This window comes from Macrobrachium rosenbergii, chromosome 5, assembly GCF_040412425.1.
Source record: "Macrobrachium rosenbergii isolate ZJJX-2024 chromosome 5, ASM4041242v1, whole genome shotgun sequence".
Lineage (NCBI taxonomy): Eukaryota > Metazoa > Arthropoda > Malacostraca > Decapoda > Palaemonidae > Macrobrachium > Macrobrachium rosenbergii.
The window spans coordinates 4,545,764-4,569,873 of NC_089745.1; the positions used below are offsets into that span (position 1 = coordinate 4,545,764).

A 24,110-nucleotide genomic window follows, 5' to 3' on the forward strand; every position below is an offset into this window, starting at 1 on the left:
AAGTATAAAGGAAATGACAGCAGTTAGCTGTAAACAAGAATACAGACACAGTAAATGAATTTTGATATGAGTAACTGTGATGGATGATAGCAGGAAGAGAGAAATGAGTGATTCACAGAGTAGGGTGTGCACAATGAAAGATATTTAGCCTTACGTGTCTATGACAACCAAGGCTGGAGTACATAAAGTTGTTAAGCTAACTTTCTGTTATGGAAGTCAAGTTTGCATGTTGACCACAAATGAAATGAAACACGAGTTGCTCTAAAGGTGAATGACTTGCGCAATGGATATATCATGAGAAGTTAAAGGCTGGGAAATGTCAAGATGCATGTGTTAGAAAGGTAAGTATACTCAAAAGGATGGGTCAGAGTGTTTCAAGATGCTTCGATCATGTAATAAGAATGAAGGACGATAGGTTTATAATATAGGGAGGGCATTAATTTCCAGGAGCAGTCCGGTATATAAATAACTATCATACAATCGCCAATTGTATGCTGGACAATTCTTTTTTCAGCTCCAGTTTCATCTTTGTTATATAAAATGACTGAAATATGCGTGTGTCAGGTGATTTGAAATTATTGGAACATTATCAGTGGATGAAAAATGTTGCAATGAAATGTTGTACCAGTGTTCGTGCAACATTTACAATGTATATAGGTTCATAGGAAGTGGAAAGCAGGTTGGTAAATATTAAGACGGTCATGTGCCAGCAGCGCGTGACTGCAGCACAGAGGCGGGTTAAGGTGTTAAGATGTTGACTGTTGAGGAGTCATGGTTTGGGCTTCAGGAAATCTTGATGTACCTTTTTTTTTCTTAAGACTCATCAATCACTTGCAGTGACCGGTATTCTTAGCTCGGGAGGATTGCAGTGTTGGGTGAATGCCAGCTTCCAGTTCTAGACAAATAAGGATAATTTTCTAGTGTTTAAATACTTTAATTTTAGCCAAAGGCATGAATTTTCATTGTCCGCGTTTTCAGATAATTTTCATTGAGAAGGGATGCTGAGATTGCATATGATAGGCCCTTCCTTCGGAAAGTTTTTTTGTTATAACGTTTAGTTGAGATTAACAAAATTTTATATTTGTTAAGGACTCTTATTTTGTTAATAAAAAAATATAACAGTTTGCAAGTAATTCACATCTCATGACTCGGACAACATAAGTCGAGCCGCAAAGATTGACGTCTAAAGCCACGGCAAAGGATGGAATCGAACAAAGGGAATGTTTTCTTATGGCACGTTTGCATTCTCACCGATAAACTTCAAATTTATATTATTTATTCTCACTTAAAAATCTTTCTTAATATTTTATTAAATGGGTAAATGTTGTGTTCATAAAGGATAAGTTCGTGTATGCTGATATTCTGACTATGTTACCCCTTATTTGACAGCTGTGTTGACATACGAAATGAACGCACCCGTTGTTTGTTCAACAGGTGGTTTTGTTGATACGAAAATTATCTGAATAGGTATACAGGAGGCCTGCATTTTTATATACCGAATACGAGCTCTTTGAAGATAGAGGACACGTCAAACCAATGATATTAGAACGTAAGTTGGATTAACATTTAGTGGAATTATGACAAATATTAAATTATGCAGTAGATTAGGCGTAGGCTACAGTGACGTCCAGCTCTCGAGTCTTAGCAGCTAATGTATTTAATTGAGGGTCTCCTACAATTTTTAAGTATAAAATTCGTGATTTAGCATGAGAATTACATTGCTAGTTAGTATTTTACCAAGAATATTATATTCCTGTCGTATACTCTTGTCAATATCTTTAGTATGGTTGACATGACAATCGTATGTAGACGAATACGATTGATGTCTGTTATAATAAGCTTTTTAGATTATCGGCCATTTCCTGTTATCTTTCATGTGATTTGTGTTTTTATTTTCAAACAATGGTGAGACCCTTAACCCAGCAAAATGCAAAGAGAACAAGCTGATTATGTTTTATAAGTAGCAGGGGGTGTTAGCCACCTTGAAGAATGCCCCGGGGTGGGTGTGTGCCCTCATGAATTATCGGTGCCCTTTTCCCCTTCTGGAGAATGAGAGAAAATTGTAACTTATTTATTTTTTTTATTAATTTATGTACTGATTTATTGATTTATTTACTTATTTTACATTTTCCTTCATTCCTGCATGTCTAGGGGCACTCATATGCTCAGGACATAAACTAGTAAAAGTTCCCAATGCTGTATATACACACATTCACATAGATATGCCTAATGCCCCCTGCGCTAGTCCATGAATGCCCACTTTTTTAAGCCTCCGGTAGGTTACTATATGCTAACCCACTGTGACCTGGATGGCTTCACTCTGTCCTGTAATGACTGACCAGTCTGTTTGGTTACAGGACGCGGTTCTGTAAAACTAACCCAAGTTACCTTCCTGTTGGGATCTGTATAATTTTATGAAAGAGATGAATAGACAATGAAAAGACAAAAAACAATGGCACACACTAATAGGCTCTGGTGGAAAATACATTTGATCAAAAATAAGTATTTTCAATGGACACAAGTAAAAAATGCACCGAACATCTTCGGCGCAATCGATTTTTCTGTACAGTGTATAATGCTGTACTCTCAGCACCCCATAAAACTTTCAGCTGCAGCCCATGAAACTTTCAGCCATGGTCCAGTGGTGGCCTGTGTCGTTGGCACCTATAGCAGTGCCAGACGTACGATCATGGCTAACTTTAACCTTAAATAAAAAACTACTGAGGCTAGAGGGCTGCAATTTGGTATGTTTGATGATTGGAGGGTGGTTGATCAACATACCAATTTGCAGCCCTCTAGCCTTGGCAGTTTTTAAGATCTGAGGGTGGACAAAAAAGTGCGGACTGAGAGACAAATACTGTAGCCATCTCAATAGTTTTCTTTTACAGAAAACTAAAACGGGAGATTATTAGTCTTGTAATTGATTGTCATTCTAGATAATGACCATAGTTCCCAAGTATTTTTAAATGATTCATATCAGTCAGTTCGCACTGAGTAAAAAGGGAAAAGGAGAGAGGAGTGCCATTATAAAAACTAATTATTTTATGTTCTAAAACTAAATACAATTTACATAACTCATTTCATTTATGGCATGCTCAACTGACTCATAACCTAGTTAATGTCAAATAGTATATTATAGAACTGTAATTATACTAAGACATAATTTTTTATGTACAATATACAGGAATGGGGAGTCTCCTTGTCACACTGGCAGTTTTAAGGCACTGATATATGTTATTTTAATGCCACCTCCTTATTTCTCTTAGTACTGCACGTTCCATATATTTATCTACGTATGGCTCTGATTGAGGTGAATTTGATAAGTGTAAATTATCACAGTGTTGACCATCTATTGTCACAGTCTTTGACTGATGCATGTTTTGCTTATCTTTCTATGGTTCTCATCGCCATGAAGTTGGTAATTTGGTGTAAATCAAATCACAGTGTTGGTTCTCTGAGACATTCGAACTTTGTGTGTTGGTAGCTGGCATGCAAATCCTGGCTTATCAGATTATGTGCTTAGAACTGTTTTGATGAATGCTTAAAAATACAAGCAATTTTAAAGACAAAGCTTAAAGTCTTCACTATTATGCTAATTTTAGTTTCAGTTGTATTTTGTTGATTTTACAAGAACAGTATATGCCATTACCTTACTGTAATTCATCATATTTCTCTTATTGGTCATACACCCTGATATGGGAATATACTGTATGCTGATTAATGTTTACTGATACTTGTTCTCATTGTGTTGGTAGTCTTATCTTTTGTGGGCAAACATATGCACGTGATAAGTTGGTACAGTAGTTGGAATTTATTCTGTGAAGCATTGAACTATCAGTTTTGGGCTGACAAGTGGTTGAATTCACATCTAGCTAGTCAGCACTAGTTACAACTCTGATACCTGACCTAAATTCAGTGTAATTAGAGATGTCAGGAGAATTAAGTGACTGTGATGAATTTGATTTGTCTAGTATGCATGAAAAGAGTTTTTTCGATTCATTATCAGAGAATGTTTTGGGTGGGAAACACACCCCAACTCTAGAAAGCCATGATGAAGCTAATAGACAGATTTTAGGCCAAAGGGTAGACACCGGTTTGATTACTGACGAGACTCCTGAAAGTAATGACCAGGGTGTACCTCAAGGAGATCAACCTTCGTGTTCGAGGCAGAGTATCTTTACTTTGTCTTATGCAGGTGGAAATGAAATTAATATGAAAGCCAGTGAAGGGGAGAGATCTCTGGTTGATGATCCACTGGATAGCAGTTATGTCTCTTGTACTTCATTTGATATTGATGAGCCCGATGGAATTCTGTAAGTAACATGTTCATTTTTATTTGAAAAGTCTTCCTATGCAAAGACAGGTTTTTGTTATCCTAAAAGACATTTTTCATACAAGTGTTAGTTTATCTCCCAGCTCCCTTACCAGATATTCTGGGAAGAGTAAAGGGTCCGATGGGTCAATGCTCTGAGCTCGCAAAAGTTCGTCACATTAAATTAGACAGTAGGTAGAAACATATGGGTGTGTAGGATCAATGCCCTCCCCAGTGAGTGAACATTCCTTCTTGTCTTGGCCGTTATCCATTGACAGTTGTATCCAGAGGGATGAAACTCGTACCACCAAGGAGCCACTCCTCCTGGCTCTGTAGGAGATCAATTCCCAACAGAATCATTCAAAAGTAGGCCATTAACGGTTTCCTGGGTTGTGCATTGTAGTCTTGAATCTTGTGAAATCTCCTCAACCTCTGTTCCAGTAAGAATAAATACTGGGTTCCCATTGAATGGATGTAACTCTTAGAAATACCTCAAACTTTCATCCTCAACATGACACCCTTGATGATGGTCAAGAGAGATTTTGCCCTCTGGACATGGAATCCCCTTCTCAAAATGACGACCTCCTCTCGTTTTTAGTTTTGCCACCAAGATTTCAGTGGAGGGTTGGGTGGGTCAGTGCAGCTTGAATTCCATACACTATTTGAGGACCTCCCTTAAGGAAGATTCGTCCTGCCATAGCTCTGCTATCCATGTGTGGCTGTTTGTCTGAATCATCTGCCAACAACACAGTAATTCATCCTGCAAGGCTTGAGATCCTCCAGCATCTCTCTGCCAGAACCCTTTATAAGCAACACCTGGTCTTGCGAGGAATTGGTTCAGTTGTCGATAATATATCTGATGCGTGACAACAGAACGATGCACATTTTCACAGAAATTTAAATAAATTTTAAAAATCTAAAACTACAAACTCTTAGCAATTCCAAGTTAAGAATTATATCTAGAAAATAAAACGTCATTGAAGTAAAAGGACAGATGACTTTGCAGGAAAAATTACCATAGATACACAACCTTGTTCTCTTCTTTGGAGCTAGACATGCCTTGGGAGATGATGGCTGTGCTCTGTTTTCTAACTTGGATGTTACCATGGCAGTCGGAGAGTTGGAGAAGGCTTTTTTTTGTGGTGAGAGTGCAGTGAGATTGTTTGCTTTAGGGATGCTTGGATTGTTGCCTGTAGTTGAACCATGATGGGGAGGGAAAAGCATCCTTTTTCAACTGTGGGGTAAAGGGTTGCTGGAAGAACTCACTATTATTAGGACTAGTGGTTAGCAGTCTAACTTGTTCTTCCAGAAGGGAAATGGCAGTGGTCCTTTTTTATTTTTTGACTGCTGATCAGCTGAGGAATTGCATGTTGCTATGTTTCTTTTTTCAGTCTAGGGAGTATGACGTCTTGATGGGCAACCATTTCTTGAAAGCCTCTAGGACTGTTAGGGCATGAAAGTCAGAGGATGCCAGCATATTAAAATAGTCTCCTTCAATTAGTGTCCCCCTTCTTAATAACAGAGTTTGCCAGAGAAAATGTCAATATCTCAATGTTTAAAGTGGACTTTGGCCCAGAGAGGCCACAAGTTTTCTTGCTATGGCAAGTTTGTTCAAGTTGAAGGGTCCTCCCAAAGTCTAATTGTCTGTTTCCAAGACCTATCCTTATCAGCTGGCAGAAACTAAAAGCTCTCAGGAACTTCTGCCTATGCAGGAGGTAGATCAGCAGATGGCCTTGGGAGAATAGTAGAAGAGATATCTGAGGCTGATGCCTCAAAAACCAGAGGAATAGGCATCTTTACATAAGATGAGGAATCAGCCCATATGTAGAAGTGTCTTGAACATGTTATTGGTAAAAAGGTGTTGGGGTTATTCATTGATTTATCAAACCTAGCCTTAGAGCTTCTGCTTTCCAGTATGTATAGCCTATACCTCATTTTAGAATTTGGGTTGAGAAACTTGTCATTGATAAGAATTTTATTTTCTGAGGAAGTTGTGTGGTTTAACTGTATTGAAATCCATTTAATTTAGTGGTAAGACATTGGCATTCATAAGGAGACTTGTATGTTGCCACTTAAAAATTTTTCAGTCAGTATTGTTTCAAAGTTTTTATGGTTGTGGAAATACTGCATTTTTTGTGATAACACTTTTAAAATACTTGGGTTTAAGCCTTTTTAGAGTGGTTTTTTGGTGTTTGAACTATAAAAATAGAAATATGCTGCTATAAGCATTTTTAGAGGGATGTCAAGTATTCGCAGATTTTAGCTATTTGCTAGAGGGTGTGGTACGCATCCCCCTGTGAATATGGGGGGTCGACTTATAGTGCAATATGTATTTTCAGTATATAGTACTGTACTGTATTACACTAGGCTAAGCTTTCTATGCCTGTCTCAGTTTTGGTAGACACCACTGATAATGCATAGGCCGTTATATCTGAGTTAGCTTTTAACTAAGAAATAGGCCTAGAAGCAAAAGTCCATTAGCTTAAACATGAATCTTCACACATTAAATCGGACTTGTCTAAGAATTCATTACTATATCTCATAATTAACAACCACTTACTTCTGCTTGTAAGACACTGGCATGAACAACAGCAAGTACTGACATAAACAATCAAGTCGAAAAATGGCTCTTTGCCAGTCAGTCACCATGACTAACACATTTATTGTGGGTTGTGTTGCAGTTGTTGACTTATTAAAAATTTGCTAATTTTAAGTGGTGACTTCCTTGAGGAAAAATAAAATAAATCCTTATTCATCCTTCAAGCAATAGAGAGGAAAGTTTTAAGAATGTATGCCACTAAATTGCAGGCCACAAAACTTTTTGGAAGAGGCACAGGCAGCATCCGATATTGGCGAAATCACATCTTCACTTTGTTTAATTTACTTCATTTGTGAATAAAGTAAGTTGCATTTTTAAACTAGGCTTTGATAATTTACGTAAAAAACGAATCTCCGAAATGTTTCATTTAGCAACAAATGGTTGTGATGATGTCGGTAAAATGCAATCAGCTGATGATTTTAAGAATAATAATGTAAACATTAACAGAATGCAAATGGCGGACTGCTATGTTCATGAATTATAATGCGATAATATTATGACAATAATGTATGTAATTGCATGCAGTACATAAAACAACAGTTTACTAAAATTATCATTATTCTTAACATACTGTATGTATTTGACTTTTGCATATGAATACCTGTCGGCGTAACAGCCTAACCGGGCTGAAAAGAAAAACCAAAAATGTTTGAAGTGCTGGAAAACAATGAAAGGTGCCAAGAGATCAGAACTCAACCGTGCACGTTTATAGTGGTTTAAGCTCCAACAAACCTAAGGTGTAAGCATTTCTGGGGAGATACTTATGGAGCAGGCCAGAATTTTCATAAAGAACTAAACCTAATGAATGACAGTGATTACAGGTATTCAGAAGCTTTGTTCTACTTTTGATAACACAGCAATATATATGTGGAATGAGCTGGCAAGATTTTGTTTATATAGGGTTTTTTAGGGGTGATTTCTGTCATCCATGATTTTCTGTGGTTCAGGTATGCCCTGGTCCCAAGGGAGCCAGTTTAAAGAGGTCAGACTGTACTTCAAAATTTTGTACAATTATATTATCTGCCAAGGAAGAAATTCAAATTGGAAATGCTGTACTACTGCAAAACTCCTTACATTTTATAGGCAGTTGCACAGCAATTTCATTGTTGGATAGTGCTAAGAAATTATTGTGACTTGAAAACTTGAGTTTGAGTGGGAACCCTAAAAATATAGATTCTGCACAGGATACGAAATTTCCAAAAATTCACACAGGAGGAAGTTACGCAAATGTGAAATTTATTAAGGGACGTGAGTAGTTGTGTACAGTAGTTTTGGTTCTGTAAACCTATAGTTTTCGGAAGAAATAAGTAGTAGCACAGAGTTTTGTTGGAAAAACATAAGCAGCTGTTGAAGAAATCAATTTGTTTTTTATTTAAATCCATTGTTTACATTTTTAAAAAATCACTGGATGTGATATATTATCTTACACTTGAATTGATAAGGGCTGCGTGCATATTTAACAAAGCTTATTACATACTGTAGCTGTATTCTTACTCTGTTGTCTTGTTGTGGTTGCAATGAAGACTGCTGTTCACATGAAGTAAGAACTGAGAATTTTCTTGCTTGGTGTGAATTGAAGTATATATTTCATAATGTTCTTTGAGCATTGGCCCTTTTTATTTGTGAGCTCCTGTATTTTAAGACTAAAGATATACTGTATTTACATTGTTATTACTATATTACATGGAAAAGTAAATGATTATCACTTGGAAAGTATTTGTTTTAAGATACAGTATACTGCAGTAGCATTTCTGTTTTATTTATTTATATTAATGTTTTTTTGTTGCATTTTTATGATATTGTAATAGTGTAATTTTAATTGCCATTTACAGATCTGATGTAAGGTCAGTGATGTCACGACACCGCTCAGAGTCTGTGGCTTCCTTGGAATACTATCGCACAGATAATGCACTACAAGTAAGTTGTATTGAGAGGTTTGAATACCAATATATATCATAGAGTGGATTTCCATCCTCGTACATCTAACATTTTTGGACTTAAAAAACAAAAGACTTGCAATTAGAGTTCTGTATTCATATTTGAGTTTAAGCCACTTAAGAGTGGTCTTGTGGGGGACACTGTAGATGATACGAAAGGCTTTTTGCAACATTCTTTGACCCCAGTTACATTAATTTCTGCCTTTTTCTTTTTTATTTGCTTCGATTTATTCAGACTTGGTTGTCTAATCTCTCTATTTTTGTTCCAACTTTCTCACCTTATTTAAAAACAAATATGTTTGAACCCTATGATCACTGGAAATGTAACTTGGTATCGTTAAATTAAGTGTGACATCTTTGGTATGAGGGCATGGTTGTACAGTACAGTACTTGGTTTGGGGAAAAGATGGCAGTGGCCACTTGACAGATATTAGTTTGATTACGGATAATTGACTTAGCTAAGAGAGGTGATGATCTAGCATCAGTTTACAGATTCAGTGTTGTGAGTGTCACTTCCGTTGTTATGCTCCTGAGTACAGTGATTTGTCTTCTAGTTCTTGTGACTAATATCAAAGATTTAGCTAGGGACAATATCACAGACAACATGCTTTTTGAGACGATGACAAACATTGCCTCATCACAATGGTTGCATTGCATAAAGTGGTAAGACTTCATTTTGTACTTTTTCAGTTGTCTTGATTATAAGAAAGCTTCCAAAGCTGGCTCCCTAAGGCTCTAGTAATCAGACACAAGCATTACTTTTGAGTTTTAATTCTGCAGTCTTATTAAATAAAAACCTTGTGAGTGTTGGACTGTTGTTGAGTGGTTTGTAATAACTCACTTGCTCTAAACTACAGGTAACTGCAAGAGAGGGATTGCAATCACAACACACCCCATTTACCAGCCGGAGCGTCCGGCAATCAAGACGCTTGCCCTTCTGGTTATGGTTTGCGATTGCCAAGTGTTTGGGCATCAAACTCAACGTTAATGATCGGCCTATTTTTGCTACTGTGTTGTATACTCTCACATTTTTTACTGCAATAGGTAAGATATACAGTGTTTGTCAGTTAGTTGTTTAGTGTTGGAATTTAATTATTTTGTGTTTTGTGAAAGAATAAAAGTTTACAGCAACTCTTGACAGTCTATGAAAGGAGTTAGTGAATTAAAACTTTGCATTTCATTTCATCACAACCTCATCGGTCATATCTTGTGCCTGACAGATTGTGCCACTTGAATCCTGTAGTTATATTAACTGTTCCCTCAGTGTGTTTTAATATTAATTATAAAAAGCGAAAAGTATAGAGTACAAAAAGTGGAAAACTAAAGAAAAAATTAAAGTCAGTGATGGACATCATAATGTACAAGAGTTGCATGATGTATACAGTATACCCATAGGTTATAATACTGTTGTAAGTTAACCCTCAGCTGTTCACATTACTGTATCTGTAATATAAAATTATATTACCCATACAATTTTTTATATATACTAAAGTTATTACACAATTATAATAACTAATTTTATGTATATTTTTCTTTTAACTACCACTGTGTAGGTACAGTATCCAGATACTTAGTGTACTCCATAATATATTCAGTAATGGTTGTGATACGGTAGTTGTAAAAAATAATTATTCATATAAATGTGCATACAAAGCTATATAAGAATAGGAATAACAGGCTTTATATATAAAAATCTTTCAAAGAACCTTTCATGTTATTGAAACTATACCCATGGATGGTAGGAGACTTCTTGATTTCAAGTTTAAATATACATGAATATTCTTAAGCATCCCTGTTGGAAATATATTACCAGTAAAATTTTTCTATATTTGTATGTATGCAAGTACAGTATATGTGTATGTATGTATGTATGAATGTATGTATGAATGAGTATATTTAAATGTTTAGTGACAAATGCCCTATCAAATTGACTTCACCTTTGAAATCGCTATCATGCAAGAAAAATTATTTATGATAATGCATCTGTCTTGGTTGGATTACAGTTCACAGTAGTTTATACCTAGTATATGTATGCTGAGATTTTATTAATTGTATAAGCCACTTAATCAGATTGCTTTTTCAGGATATGTTCTATGCAATTCGTGGTTTACGTGTTATGATATTGCAAGTGACTATACTAAGACAACTATTGTTGATGGGACAGTTGGCATCTTCTTTTCAATCCTCTTTGTATCCCTGGGTTTATATGCAAATAAACTTGCATACAGGTAGGAACTGTAATGTAATGTTTTACTTTAAACATTTAGTAGTTGATTACTTTATAAAGAATTAATTATTAAAAATTAAATCATTTTTCATCATACGCAAACCGGTTACTTTATATTAGCCACATATGCAGTAAAGTCATCTACAGACACAGCCAGAAGTATAGTAGTCTCTTTTTTTGTCTATGAGTATACATCCACGTCCCAGAGAGTCTAGCATGAGCTTACAAGATACAAGGAGACAAAAGTCATGCAATATAAAAATAAAAATTGTATCTTCTGTACGTATTGTAACGTAAGTTAAAAGCACTGTGCAATCACTTACCCTCAACCCCACCCTCATCCCCATATGGTACAGTATTTGCACTGAAATTCATTTAATGCAGTATGTTATTGTACCTAATACAGTAATGTTGTGTGACATACATATATTTTCCAGTTTGTACATGTGTGCATGTGTTTACATACACATTGGCATGGTGTTAAGGTTGTTCTCTCTCTCTCTCTCTCTCTCTCTCTCTCTCTCTCTCTCTCTCTCTTTCTCTCTGTCCTTTTTTTATTTATGAAGAGAGAGAGCAAATGCATAGCAAGTGGTAGGTTACCTTGATGTGATGCATGTGGGTATGTACACTCATGCCCAGGTATGCAGACTAGCTAAATGCTTGATCTTCATAAATTCAAACTGACTTACCAAACTTATGGATTATCTAATACTGTAATTCATTAATATTTCTTTTGATTAATAACTTATTATTTCATGATTACCACTTGGGAAAACACAGGCATGAACAACTGTACTGACATAAGTGAATTGAGAAACAGCTGTTAGCCAATGTTAATAACCATACCTACTGCACATTTACTTAGAGTTGCATTATAGTTGTTGACTTGTTAAAAACTTGCTTGTTCTCAATAGTTACTTCTGTTAGTAAATATAAAATTAATTTTTATCTATCCTCACACTATGGAGAAGGTCTAAAGAAATCATACAGGTAAATTTAAGCTGCAGGTTGCAACTGCAGCAGAAGGTAGTCCCTGGGTTACGGCAGCTCAGACTTACTGCATTTTGAACTTATGGAGCTTTAAAAAAGTATTCATCAAAAAGTCGGTTCAGTGTTATGGCTGATGTTCTGAAGTTACAATGCAGTAACCCTAAAGTTACAGAACCATAACTAGGATTATGGCGCCATAAGCACTGTAACTAGGATTCTGAAGGGCGTAGCTATAGGCACTGTAATGAGGTGAGAAAACCGGTTTAGGGTTCACTATAAGGAGGGGAGAAAACCTGTTTATTACCAGGCAAACCTTAAAACCTGTTTCTTCCCAAGCTTACATAAGTCTCTCTCTCTCATTATTATAAATTTTTATTACGATGTTCCAAGTTACAGCGTTTTCTGACTGGAATGGAACCCCCCTGTAACCTGGAGACTGCCTGTAAATGAATTAAGTGCAGGATGCAAATGATTTGGATAGGCAAAATCAATATTAAAAATTGACAAAAATAAAAAAGTGACACAATCACAAGTCTACTGCATTTAGAATTTACTAATTTATATGTATGGATAAAGGTAAGCTGCATTGCAAAACTTAGCTTTGTTAATTGAAAAAAAAATATATGGTATCTAAATTATGCATCATTTAACAACTAATAGTAATGATGATATTGGTAAAACTTAGCTAGCTGATGATTTTATAAATGTAAACATTATTAGAATGCAAATGGTGCATGATTGCAATGTTTATATTTTATAAGATAGTAAGACATGTTATTTAACTGGATAAAGTAAAACAATACTTTCATTAAAATTAGCATTATCTTAATACAACAGCTATTTGACTTTTGCAAATTGATACACTATTAAGTGTGACATTCTACTCTGGGCCAACAATTCAGACACACATTTTGTATCATGTGAGGTGCAACCCCTAAGTAAAAATACTGTACCAGAGACACACTAGCCTGGTAGGCATCTCTTATAGGAGAAAGCCACTCCCAAATAAACCAGTGTTCTTCAATCTAGGATGGTGCTATGCCTTTGTACCAGGTCTTCCACTGTCATCGATTGGAGTTGCCTTGATGGGGGTACACTTAAAGCACACTTTTATGCCAGTTAGTGACAAATGACTACAGAAAACAAATAAAAAGTTCAAGGCAAATTCAAAAAAAAGAAAAATAAAAGAAAGCATTGTAGTTAGGGCAAATATAAGAATAACTTATTGATTATCAAGTTACTCTTAATGTGGTATAGGAGGAATTATATTTTATTTTTATTTTATCTTTTGATAGACTCTTCAGTCACAAGAAGTTCCTCAACATGTTGCGGCTTCATTCTAAGACCATTTTAAAGATGAATGCTTCTGCTGTGGTGTTCTTTTTAATGTCCTTGTTTGCAGTGGTAAACAATATTAGTGCATTCTCGAATTTCAAGGATAAAACGTGTGAAACAGGTAAGTTTCATTAAAGTTTGTGTTAAGTTTTCATTGTTTTTAGTTTTTAAGTTTAATATGAAATATTGTTTTAGTAATGAATTTTATAGGTGCATATAGGCTGGAAAGCTACATGAGCTATGTGTGGTTAATAATTGCTCTAATGTAGATTCACATTTCAGTTCGGTAGAGTGGAAGAATTGTCTCAAATAAAAATGATATCCAGATACTGTACATTGTAGCGTTCATTCAGAAATGAATTTTTGAATTTCCTATTTTATAATAAACTCTCATACACTTTAATTTTCTGTATGACTGTGATCGCAGCTTATTGGTAGAATCTCTTTGATTTTTGTGTTATCAACTTGAAGTTTGTTTATGTTTGACTTTGGACTGCTGAAGAATGCCACCATAAATAGGTTTAATGTATAGAATACATATGTTTTTTATTGTATCTGACTTAGACTAAATAATCTTTTTTATTTATTTTTTATTTTTGGTGAGGATTATTTTCCACTTCTGTTATTTTATTTTAATCTTTTTGTTTTTTTCTTAAAGTTTCAGTTGAGGTTATAGTGTGCAGATTAAGGTACATTATGCGAGTAGTATGTACGGTTTTTGCTGTCATGTGGAATTCCTTAGTATCCTGTGTTGTTATCTCTGTGTGCAGAACGCATGTCATTGGTAAGTTCCCCTTGAGTTATTTGAATGTTCATTCAAGAAATGAAAGGTTATCACAATAGCAATGTTGTGTTGTATGGCTTCAGCATCTTACCATCTCAAATAAACTATCTTGCTTTCAGGAATTAGGAAATTCATGGAAGCATTAGAACAAGATGCGAGAATATATGAAGCCAAATACATGGGATTAACACATCAAACCAGCGTGGAAAGACCAGTATTAGAAGGTAAGCCTCTTGTTATCAGTGCAGTTTTATAAAATTCATTGAAGAATTTTATGATAAGTTATACAGAATGCACATGCAGAATAATTTTGACAGTTTGTCCCAGTAACCACAAAGCATTAGGTTTGGTGTTTTGTGTATATAATTCACTTCCCAGTTATTTTTTGCAAGCAATTGTATCAGTTGCAGTATTTACAATTGGTAGTGTTTCTTGGGATAGCCCAATTAAGACATTGGATTTGGTTGTTGTGTTTCATCTACTGCACTAATTGTAATGAAGGTTTACAGATGCAGGATGAGAATAATTGTCAGAAATGGAGTATAGATTGGCTAATGTTGGCAGATGATAAAATGCTGATTGGGGATGGTGAAGAGAAACTGCAGTGCTAGTGAGAATTTAGAGATTAGGAAATGTATGGAAACTTGAAAAATAAATTTTTTATCACTAACAAAGCTTGTGAAGAACAATATCAAAAGTATAATGCAGTACAGGTATTTAAAAATGTAAATTACAACAGTCTTCAAAAATTCTTTTGAGAAACAGTATTGGGCTTTCAGTTTAGCATAAGGTAATTCAGAAATTGCATGAATTGGGGGTATTTGCGTAGATTACTGTACATGGCTTTCTTGTTATTTGCAGGCTCAGAAATATAGGCATTTTGGGCTAAATACAAGCATCAAGTTTTTGATGTGATGTAGAGAGCAGTTACAAGTATAGATCTGTGCTGTACTTTTCACTTTAATGCAATGGTATTTAAGCCCATGTGAAAGCTTTTCTTCAAAGGAAAAACACTTGTTTGATTAATCTAGTGGATAAGTGAGAAAGAAAATTCATAATAGAACAGCATGTTCTCGTGTTGGATGATGCTTTCAATATGTCTGCCTCTGTTTAAGCATTCGTGAAAGATAGACGGGTAGCATCCTGTGAGGAAATTGGATCTAGCAGGTCAGCTATTCTTTAATTCTTCATCAGGCTTGTGAAAATGCATCATTTAATTTTTATTCATTGAAAGTCTGTTGCTGGAGAATTTCAGATAGCTGGAAACCAGATAAATGGAGTTATGCTGTAATATACATATTTAAATTAGTGTCGTATTCATGTGCTGTATTAATTTTGAAAATAGTTTTCAAGGATTTTTCCTTTCGCAGAGTATACATGGCTGGATGAAGATTACTTTGAAGAGTTACAGGAAACAGGAGTTCATGATCTGGATTCTAATGCCTCTGTTCTTATTACTCCACAGGTAGGGAGGGATTGTCACTTCTGATTTTTAACTATTGTGAATTTTTACTACTTAATATAAAATAAATTAACGGTAACGGAAATTACCAGTACAGTAACAGGTTATTGGCAGTACACTTACTGTAAAACAGGCAAAAAAAAAAAAAAAACTGAATAACAACAAAATCACAGTCACCAGATTGATTAAAACTACTACAGTAGTTTCCCCAGCAACTTCAGTATAAGGCTGCTGATTTGGAATGCAAAAATACCGAAAAATGCTTAGAACACAGACCTGCAAAATTTTGATGAAAATTCTGGTAAAATATTATTTTCTGCAATTTCATTTTATTTCAATTTGTGACTGAATCTCCACCTTCAGATTGCACAAGTAAAACTGATCTTCAGTTCTGGGTCCCAGAGGCATTGGAAAAATTGACATTTTTTCCCACATGCAGACCTGCGATATTTGGACGAAAATTCTGGCAAAATTTTATTTCCTTCAATTCCCTTTTATTATTTTCTATAACTGATTCTTCATCCTCAGAGTTCATAAGCAACACTAATCTTCATTTTTTGTCCATAGAGAATTAGAATTGAAATGCTGACAATTTCGACATGTATACAGATGTGAAAAGTTTTCAGAAAATGTAATCTTTTGTACCTGTTTCCTTTTCTGTCATTTTGCGACTCATCCTGCCAGATTAAAAGCATAAAAAAATCAATGTCCTAGAAAGGAAGATTAGTGTCATTTATGTACAAATTGGGTGGGGATTTAGTCATAGAATGAAATTATAGATAATCGAAGGAGCAAACTGTACAAGAATTTTCAGTCAAATTTCTGCAGTTCCACATATGGAAAAAACATAAAATTTTTCAATGTATAATCTTCAGTACTCTTCCACCCAGAAAGGACTGTTACTGTATTTTTTTTTTGTGTACAGATTAGGTGAAGATTTGCTTAAAAAACAACAGTAATCTTCCTTTTTGGGTCACATAGTACTGTAAATTGTGTGTTGAAGAATTCATAAAGTTCATTCCACTTACTGTATAGACTTGCAAAGGTTTGGACAAAAATTCTTGTAAGATTTGCTCCTCTTATTATATGTAATTTGATTTGATGATTAAATTTTAATCCTTTAAGCACATAAATAATATTAATCTTTGTGGATCATAGATCTCTACTATTTTAATTGACTTTTTTGAGTTTTCTTTTTTTACATTTTTATAGCATTTTGAAAAAATTGAAATTTGTTTTTTACTAATGTACATTTCGGTATCAGTGACATTTATTGTTGTGACACCAGATTATTTAATATTAAACCAATCAGTCAGTTGCACAGAAGATGCTGCAGGGTAATTTGGGAATATGCAATTGGGTCTTTTTATTTCTGGTCTAACAAGTTGATAAGACTAGAGAGTCCTTTGCTGTCTTTAATTCAGGAGTTATTGTGACAAATATGTGTTTGTGGAAACTTTGTGCTTGTATAGGAATATCTCTTTTATTTCTGTTTATCTCACTTACCTTTAGTGGAGAAGTATTCTTTAACAGGGGAACAGGAGGGATAGGAGTCAGGGCTCTGCCACACAGTCGTCTGGGGTGGGATTGGAACATGGCCAGAATGCTCCCAGTTCCTCTGGTAGTGGTTCGTCTTCAGACTTGAGGGACACCAAGGTAACCATTTCCTTTATTTCTTAAGTTATATATTTAAATCCAGTGAATTGTATACATATTTTACACATTAAATTTAAGAGGCCCTTTATAGAATTCCAGTGGATGTACTTCTAACACTAACAATCCTCAGACTTGGAAAACTAATTGGATCCAGTTCTCTCTCTCTCTCTCTCTCTCTCTGCATCAGTCACCCACTGTAATGCATCACTGCTCAAGTGAAAACTCCAGGTCTTGACATGTTAGCTGTTCAGAAGAGGCACATATATGATGCTGTATCACAGATGTTTTTGAAGATATTGGTCAACAAAAAACTAAAAAAATGTACAATAGTTAGCATCTAGAAGAAAGTCATGATCTGGAGGGAGATAGTATAGATAATTTGAAGTCTAAAGAAAATGAGCTTGATAATTTAACAATGTTAGCCGTTGAAGACTGCTCTTGAACTCAGTGTTGGATGGTACAAGAAATGTAAAAATATACTTGCACCTCTTTTCCATTTATGTTGTCCATCACTGACTTTCATTTTACTTTTTTACCATAAACTTTAGTTAGTGAGTTATTATTTTTTAATGTTTATATCTAAGAAGGATCTTGTTTTATAAGGGTCATAATTAGTATTGAAACTCGGTCATGCTATTTTTTGTCATGGCTAAAAGATCTACAGTTTTACATACATAAGTAAATTGATAACTATAAAAACAGAAGTTTTGGCATGTTTTTTGACAAAACCCCCCAGCTATAAAATGAAAAATGAAAATTGGTCAAAAATAAACAAAGCAAAAGTGTCAACACTACATTGAAAAACATGAGAAGTCAAAAATGCAGTTCAACAGTGGTGACATTATGGATGAATTCCTTAATGATTTGTAAGAATGGATGATAATGTGAGTTTGTAATAGTAATTGTCCTTCAAGATACTTGAAGAGGTCTTCCTTGGTCAGCATCAGTATCCTGTTGCAAATCAAGCTTATCATTAGTCTGGGTATGATAGATAAAGGAAACCACAGCATTATAAAGCTTTTAAGTAAAATTTGAAATTAACTGACTCAAAATATCATTCCCTTTGCTGAAAGGTTTGTTATTACAGGAGGTCTATAATTAATGGATGAGGCCCCCTCCACTATATTCCTCCTCCTGATATTGGACTCCAAATATACTGTTGTGCTTCTTTTAAAATCAGTCCAATGATTTAGAATTAGGGAGTATTTTGCCACCACTCTGTTACGATGAGCAACAGAGCAGGCCCTTTCTGTGTTTATCCAACCAACTGACAGACATCTACCAGTTTACAGCTTAAAACATTGACTAGCATCTTTTCTTAGGTCTGCTGAACTGCTCTTTTGACCTCTACCATTGATTGTATGAAGAATGTTTATGCTTTTGTTTATTCCTTGACTAATTATAATTTTTAATTTTTGTTGCTGAAGAGGCATGTTGAAAAACATGAAAATGCTCCTGTTGTGCTAGTTTCAAATATACATATGCATATATAACTGTGGATCTTCTAACCAGTATGCAATTCTTATAAATAGTTTATCATCACTGATGGTGACGGCATACACCAATCGAACATTTTATTTGTCTCCAGCGTTGCATGTTTGTTAAATGAAACATTTCATTCAATACAGGATGAAGCGTCGACAACAGGTACAGCTGCAAGTTCCAGAAGTTCCCAGCAGAGAGTTGATGAGGTAAGGTTATGTATATACTCTACACACACACACACACACAATCAGAACGACTAGTTTAGAGGAAATAGAAAGAAGAAAGTTGATTTGTGTGTTTGTGTGTAATCGGTTGATCATGTTAACTAAGGTAAACATTTGTAGTAGTCAATGACCTCTTAACTTCTTGATTTCTTTGCAGTTAGGTACTTTAGGTGAACCCCATGCTAACCCATTTCCTCACTGGAAGTTAGAATATCTTCATATGATCTCCATTTCAGAGTCAGTGCTTTGCAGTGACAAGAATACCTAGATAGTATGAAGAAATTTGTGTCTGGGGAGATGGTGATTGTCTTTGAAGTTTTTACTGTATGATAGTACAGAGCAAATATTTTGTGTTAATAGTTTGTCTGCTGTTATCATCATAAAAAGTCCCTTTTTATATATTGTGTAATACAGAATCAGGATGTTTTAATTTCTTGCCTATATTCTTAATTACATCTATTATTTTGTCATCAATATACGCAATGCTTTGTGTACATAATGTTCATAAAACGTGGATATGAAAACAGGATGTTTTATGCTGACATCTCCATGAGATTAGTGATAGTAATACTATTGTTTAAGTATTAAAAGAATTAAATTTTAAATGAGTTTAGTATGGAAGGTCTTGATAATATGAGTGTCTAAAAAAATATTCCATATTGATAACATATTCTTAATATTACAGGAAGGTTCAGTGTTTGCTGGAACTCCAGACAATCAAGATGAGAGTGCCAGACTTGTTCCACTCATGAGTAATTCTGAAATTCTCTTCAGATATTGGAAAATACAGGTCAGTATTTTTGAAACAACAGTGATTTATTGGTGATAAAAAGGTAAGTTTGTTGTAATAAGGGGGAGCTCCAATGTACAGTCATGAAAAACTAATTTTCTATAAGAGTTCAGGTATGATCATTTCTGTACATTGCATTTTTGCTGTAAATTAAAAATAGACTGAAATTTTGTTATCGGTGTAATTTGTTGCGTTTACAATTAAAGCTGCATGTGATAATACTGCAATTTTACTTTCACCTACTAGTAGTACTAAAAGTTACTACGATATTCTCCACGCACAAGGGTTCACTCACTGAGAGCAACAGTTGAGAAATAAATATGTACCATGGCGAACAGTAGCTAATAAGTCTAGTACTATAGTATCAAGAACGCTCCCTTGAAAGAATTTAGTGTTTTGAAATCATGATCCATTTGTAACATTCAGGACTGAGAATAAGGAGTAGTAATAATCTGGCAATGTCATTTGTTTCTTCAAAGGTTAGATTGTAGAAAGAGTAGTATGAGTTTGTTGCCAATTATTTTTTTAGTTATTGAAAAGCAGGTTTTATTGTCTGACTTTGATACTGGCTTTGTTTTGCAGTTGAGAATGTATTGTTACTTGACTCAGAATTTAGTAAACTAGTAAAAATATATGACAGTATGTTACTTTGTTTTATAAACAATTTTAGTGTATTTTTCCAAACTAAATATATTTTTATAACTAGTAATTGTTCGTACGTTAATTAGTACAGTATACTGTAATGCTATACAGTATTTATAACAGTAATTAGGAGAATAATGTTCAATTGCAGTGTCGTTTAAGGATGTCATCACTGGCTCTACAAAGGTGGATGGTATCTGTGATATCACTTGTGGTCATATGGTTAACCATGAATCTGGTTATGTGGTTGACATACGATCCATCACTGCTTGACTTAGCCAATTTCTTCCTACCTCTGGCGTTGCTCCCACTGTTGTCATCTGCTTATGCAGAGGTCAATGTAGAGGGTGCCAGGTTACTTAAGGTATGTACAGTATTAGAGTAATCTGTATAGTATATAGTGAGATAGTATATGTACAATAATAGTCTAGGAGAATTAAAATTTAAATTTGCCATCACCCAGCCTGAGGCCAGCCTCTCTGACTGACCTGTAGCCTTTATGTGTGTATACGGATTGAAGGTACAGGTCCAAGCTTCAGTGAAGTACATGGTGTCCTAGTATGATATAAAACTTCCTTTACATTTTTCTATATTCAGTTGTCTGTCGTATTGGCCAATATATGTTCCTAAATTTACACTAAAATTCATAGCAATCTTGAACAAGGTCTTACGACTGTGGGACACCAGATGTTTTGTATGCTGCCACCCAAGCATCAAACTAAAACAGTCGTGCAGGTGTTTTAAGTGATAATGGTCAGATATATTGAGAATCCATAGAATGAAGTGGGGTTGGATTTAAAACATAGAGTATTTTACATCACACATCATTATCAGCGCAAAAAGTTAACTGTTATGATTAGGAGAATTATCACCTTTAATTGTTTAACAGGTATAACCTTAAATTTAGCAGTTGAAGTACTCTACAGTAAATAGGTTCTTTTCTAAATAACTCAGCTTCTTTCCTTAATAACGCTCCAAGAAGCGATTGCTTGGCTGAAGAAACTATAGAGCATTTTCTAATATTGTATACTGTATATTTTTCATTTGCTGTATGTGGAGTTTAATTGAGTGGTATATCTTCATGTCTAAGAAGATTACATATACAGTATGTTCTGTATTATAGTTTCTATATTGTATTTGCCTCCATTTGTCACTGGAAATTTTTCTTTAATTTCTACAGTTCATTTGCTTGATTGAGGAACGATTACAGCTGATATACGTGCTGCAGAATTCTCCCCTTCAGATGACTGTGTTTGGCTTCACTCTTTCCTACTCAACCATCACAACAGCAGCGTTTGGAATCCTGCTAGCCTTTGCCTCCAAAGTCCTTATCCAAGAAATATCAGTTCCTCCCAAGTCCTGAAAGGTACATTTACCCTGGAATTTTGATTGGTAACCTTAGTCAGTATGTGAAAATTAGTACAGTATGTAGTTCTGAGTAGCCTTAACAAAATGACATGAGTTATTCTTTTAATATACCATTTTAGAAAGTAGTTATGTGGAAGAGGTTTTTACACAGGTAGTGTTTGTTACGATCTTTACTGCAGGCTGAATTCTCAAACAAAATTGATATGTACTAATACCCACACTTATTTTTAAATGATTATGTATTTCTCAAACTTATTTTTACATTATTTAACACTGCACTTGATACCATATGAATTATTAATTTTTAGCATAACTTACATTTTTAACTTTCTTGTGGGAAGTGTTTGCAATTGAATGAAAATAAGTTTCTTATAAATATATAATTCACACTAACAGGCATTAAAATCAGTTATTTCCTGATAAGGCTTCATAATTATGCTTTTTATAAATTCAAAGCTTCTTATGAAGTTACTTTGAAATATAACTGTATCTCCCTATTAATGTAGAACTGATGCTTAAAAGAAAACCAATTATTCGTGTTATGTTTGAGGTAAACTCTTGGAAACTTTTATCCAGATTTGCCAGATACTCAGATTTTCTGTTACAGTAGTTTGCACAGCTTAACAGCATCACTTTAAAGTCTAGGCTAAACTTTGAAAATTGTGTAGATTTGCCAGATATTTCTGTTTTTTATTTTGTAGTTCATTTACTTAAATTTTTGCTTGGCTCCCAAAGCATGCTACTTTATCTAGTGTAATTACATTGGCTTTTCTTAATTGCTATGTAGTCAGAATTGAGCACTTTTTTTAGGAGATAAAAAGCATTTGTTTGTAAATCACCTTTTGAATCTCAGATCTGAAGGTATATAACTTGTGTAATCTGTTTCGTTGCACTGGAAGGGCTTAGTTTTAAGAAATATTACTACATAGGCATAGTATACATCTCAGGATACCAAAAATAAATGTGATGATCTGGTTGAATATTCTATTGAAAGTCTTAGTCACTTCTGGTAGATGTAATTGTGTGTAACTGATAAGAATTGTATGGTCTCTGCCCATTTTTGTGATACTTATGCCAAAGGAATGATTCTCATACTTTAATAATGGGACCTTTCAGTAATATTTACACCCAAGGAAAAGCTTGTAATATTTGAAGTGAATTTTTTTCTCTCTCTCTCTATTTAAAAAAATACATTATCCAGTTGTATTGACCTAACAATGAAGGACCTTTGTTTGGAGAATTTTTGATAATGTCAGGAGCACATGAGATTCGTGAAGTATCTTGTGTTAACACAGATACCTTTTTAAAAACCATTTTGACAAAATTTTGTCTTGTTAATTCCTCATAATATAGTAGGGGGTTGTAAAATTAGGTGACCACATGGGTGAATTGTACACATTCCATAATTTTATCCTCTAGGTTCCAAGCAGCCTTGCTGACTTTGTTAAATTTCTGTAATGTTCATTATGCTGGTTCTTCCCATGTCTGTTTTTGACCTTCATCTTCCTCTGTTGGTGATTTAACCAGGTCTTGTGAGTCTTCATTTGTTAGCAGGGCAATCTGAAGGTACTGGCAACTTGGTCGGTCGCCTGGGGCACTACATGTTAGGGGTCACAGTATTACGTGTTTGGAATTTTCCAAATACAAAGGGATTTCATGGGGATAGGTTAAGATTACAAGAAAATAGTGATATTAATGGATGTGATCTCGTGATTAAACTTTATTTTGAAAGAAATATTTCTTGGAGATGTAAATCTTCTAATATATAGAAGGTTTTAGGTTTGCTTTAGTAAACTAACTTAAAAAGATGTAGTTGCAGTTATTCATGAAACAAGGCAGATTAAATGCTTTTGCATTTTCATCAGTAACAAAGGATCTGGGAAAAATGATACCAAAACATTTGTAGATCTTAAGTCAAGAAAAATATGTTTTAGTTAGGATAATGCTTTTTCATTTCTTGTGTAACACAAATTGTGCACACAGTTTGCTAGTATTTGTTAACTAGCACAGTGAGTTTGATTACAGATTAGTTTATTTAATCAGATATAAATGTAAATGTTATAACTTGTTACAGATTGACCTTATGATGATAAGAAAAACAATGTATTATAGTTCAAAACTTTCTTAAAAAAAATTCTAAACCTTAGCCTGATCTAACCCTTTTGGGCTTTTAATTATGTATACTAAAATTTGTAAAGATCATTGATATTATTGAAAGAATTTTAAACCTTGTTTCTGTGTTTGAAATGTTTTATTTAGCTTTTATAGTTTAATAAACTCATTATTCCTACATTAGCAG

The 24,110-nt window shown here is 34.4% G+C and overlaps 1 protein-coding gene across 4 annotated transcripts; it reads left to right on the forward strand.

Annotated features, from left to right (window-relative positions):
• The first annotated feature begins 1,396 nt into the window (after positions 1–1,396).
• Positions 1,397–24,101, forward strand: LOC136838456 (uncharacterized). Of its 4 annotated transcripts, none has more exons than XM_067103395.1 (13): positions 1,397–1,549; positions 8,744–8,828; positions 9,706–9,892; positions 10,932–11,076; positions 13,361–13,521; positions 14,059–14,184; positions 14,304–14,408; positions 15,555–15,649; positions 17,180–17,302; positions 18,931–18,993; positions 19,697–19,801; positions 20,595–20,807; positions 21,624–24,101. In XM_067103395.1, the coding sequence occupies exons 2-13, from the start codon at positions 8,763–8,765 to the stop codon at positions 21,804–21,806; spliced, it is 1,572 nt and encodes a 523-aa protein (XP_066959496.1). In that variant the 5' UTR covers positions 1,397–1,549; positions 8,744–8,762; the 3' UTR covers positions 21,807–24,101. The 4 variants fall into 4 exon arrangements, with proteins under 4 accessions (XP_066959496.1, XP_066959493.1, XP_066959492.1 ...); XM_067103391.1 differs by lacking the exon at positions 1,397–1,549 and adding an exon at positions 3,825–4,313; XM_067103393.1 differs by lacking the exon at positions 1,397–1,549 and adding an exon at positions 8,406–8,451.
• Positions 24,102–24,110: the final 9 nt, after the last annotated feature.

Excerpts from the sequence above, each read along its gene's own strand:
- LOC136838456 (XM_067103391.1), top strand. The coding sequence starts at position 3,928 with ATGTCAGGAGAATTAAGTGACTGTGATGAATTTGATTTGTCTAGTATG. Across the intron at positions 14,185-14,303 it reads GTGCAGAACGCATGTCATTG|GAATTAGGAAATTCATGGAA; the intron begins GTAAGTTCCCCT and ends TCTTGCTTTCAG. Across the intron at positions 14,409-15,554 it reads GGAAAGACCAGTATTAGAAG|AGTATACATGGCTGGATGAA; the intron begins GTAAGCCTCTTG and ends TTCCTTTCGCAG.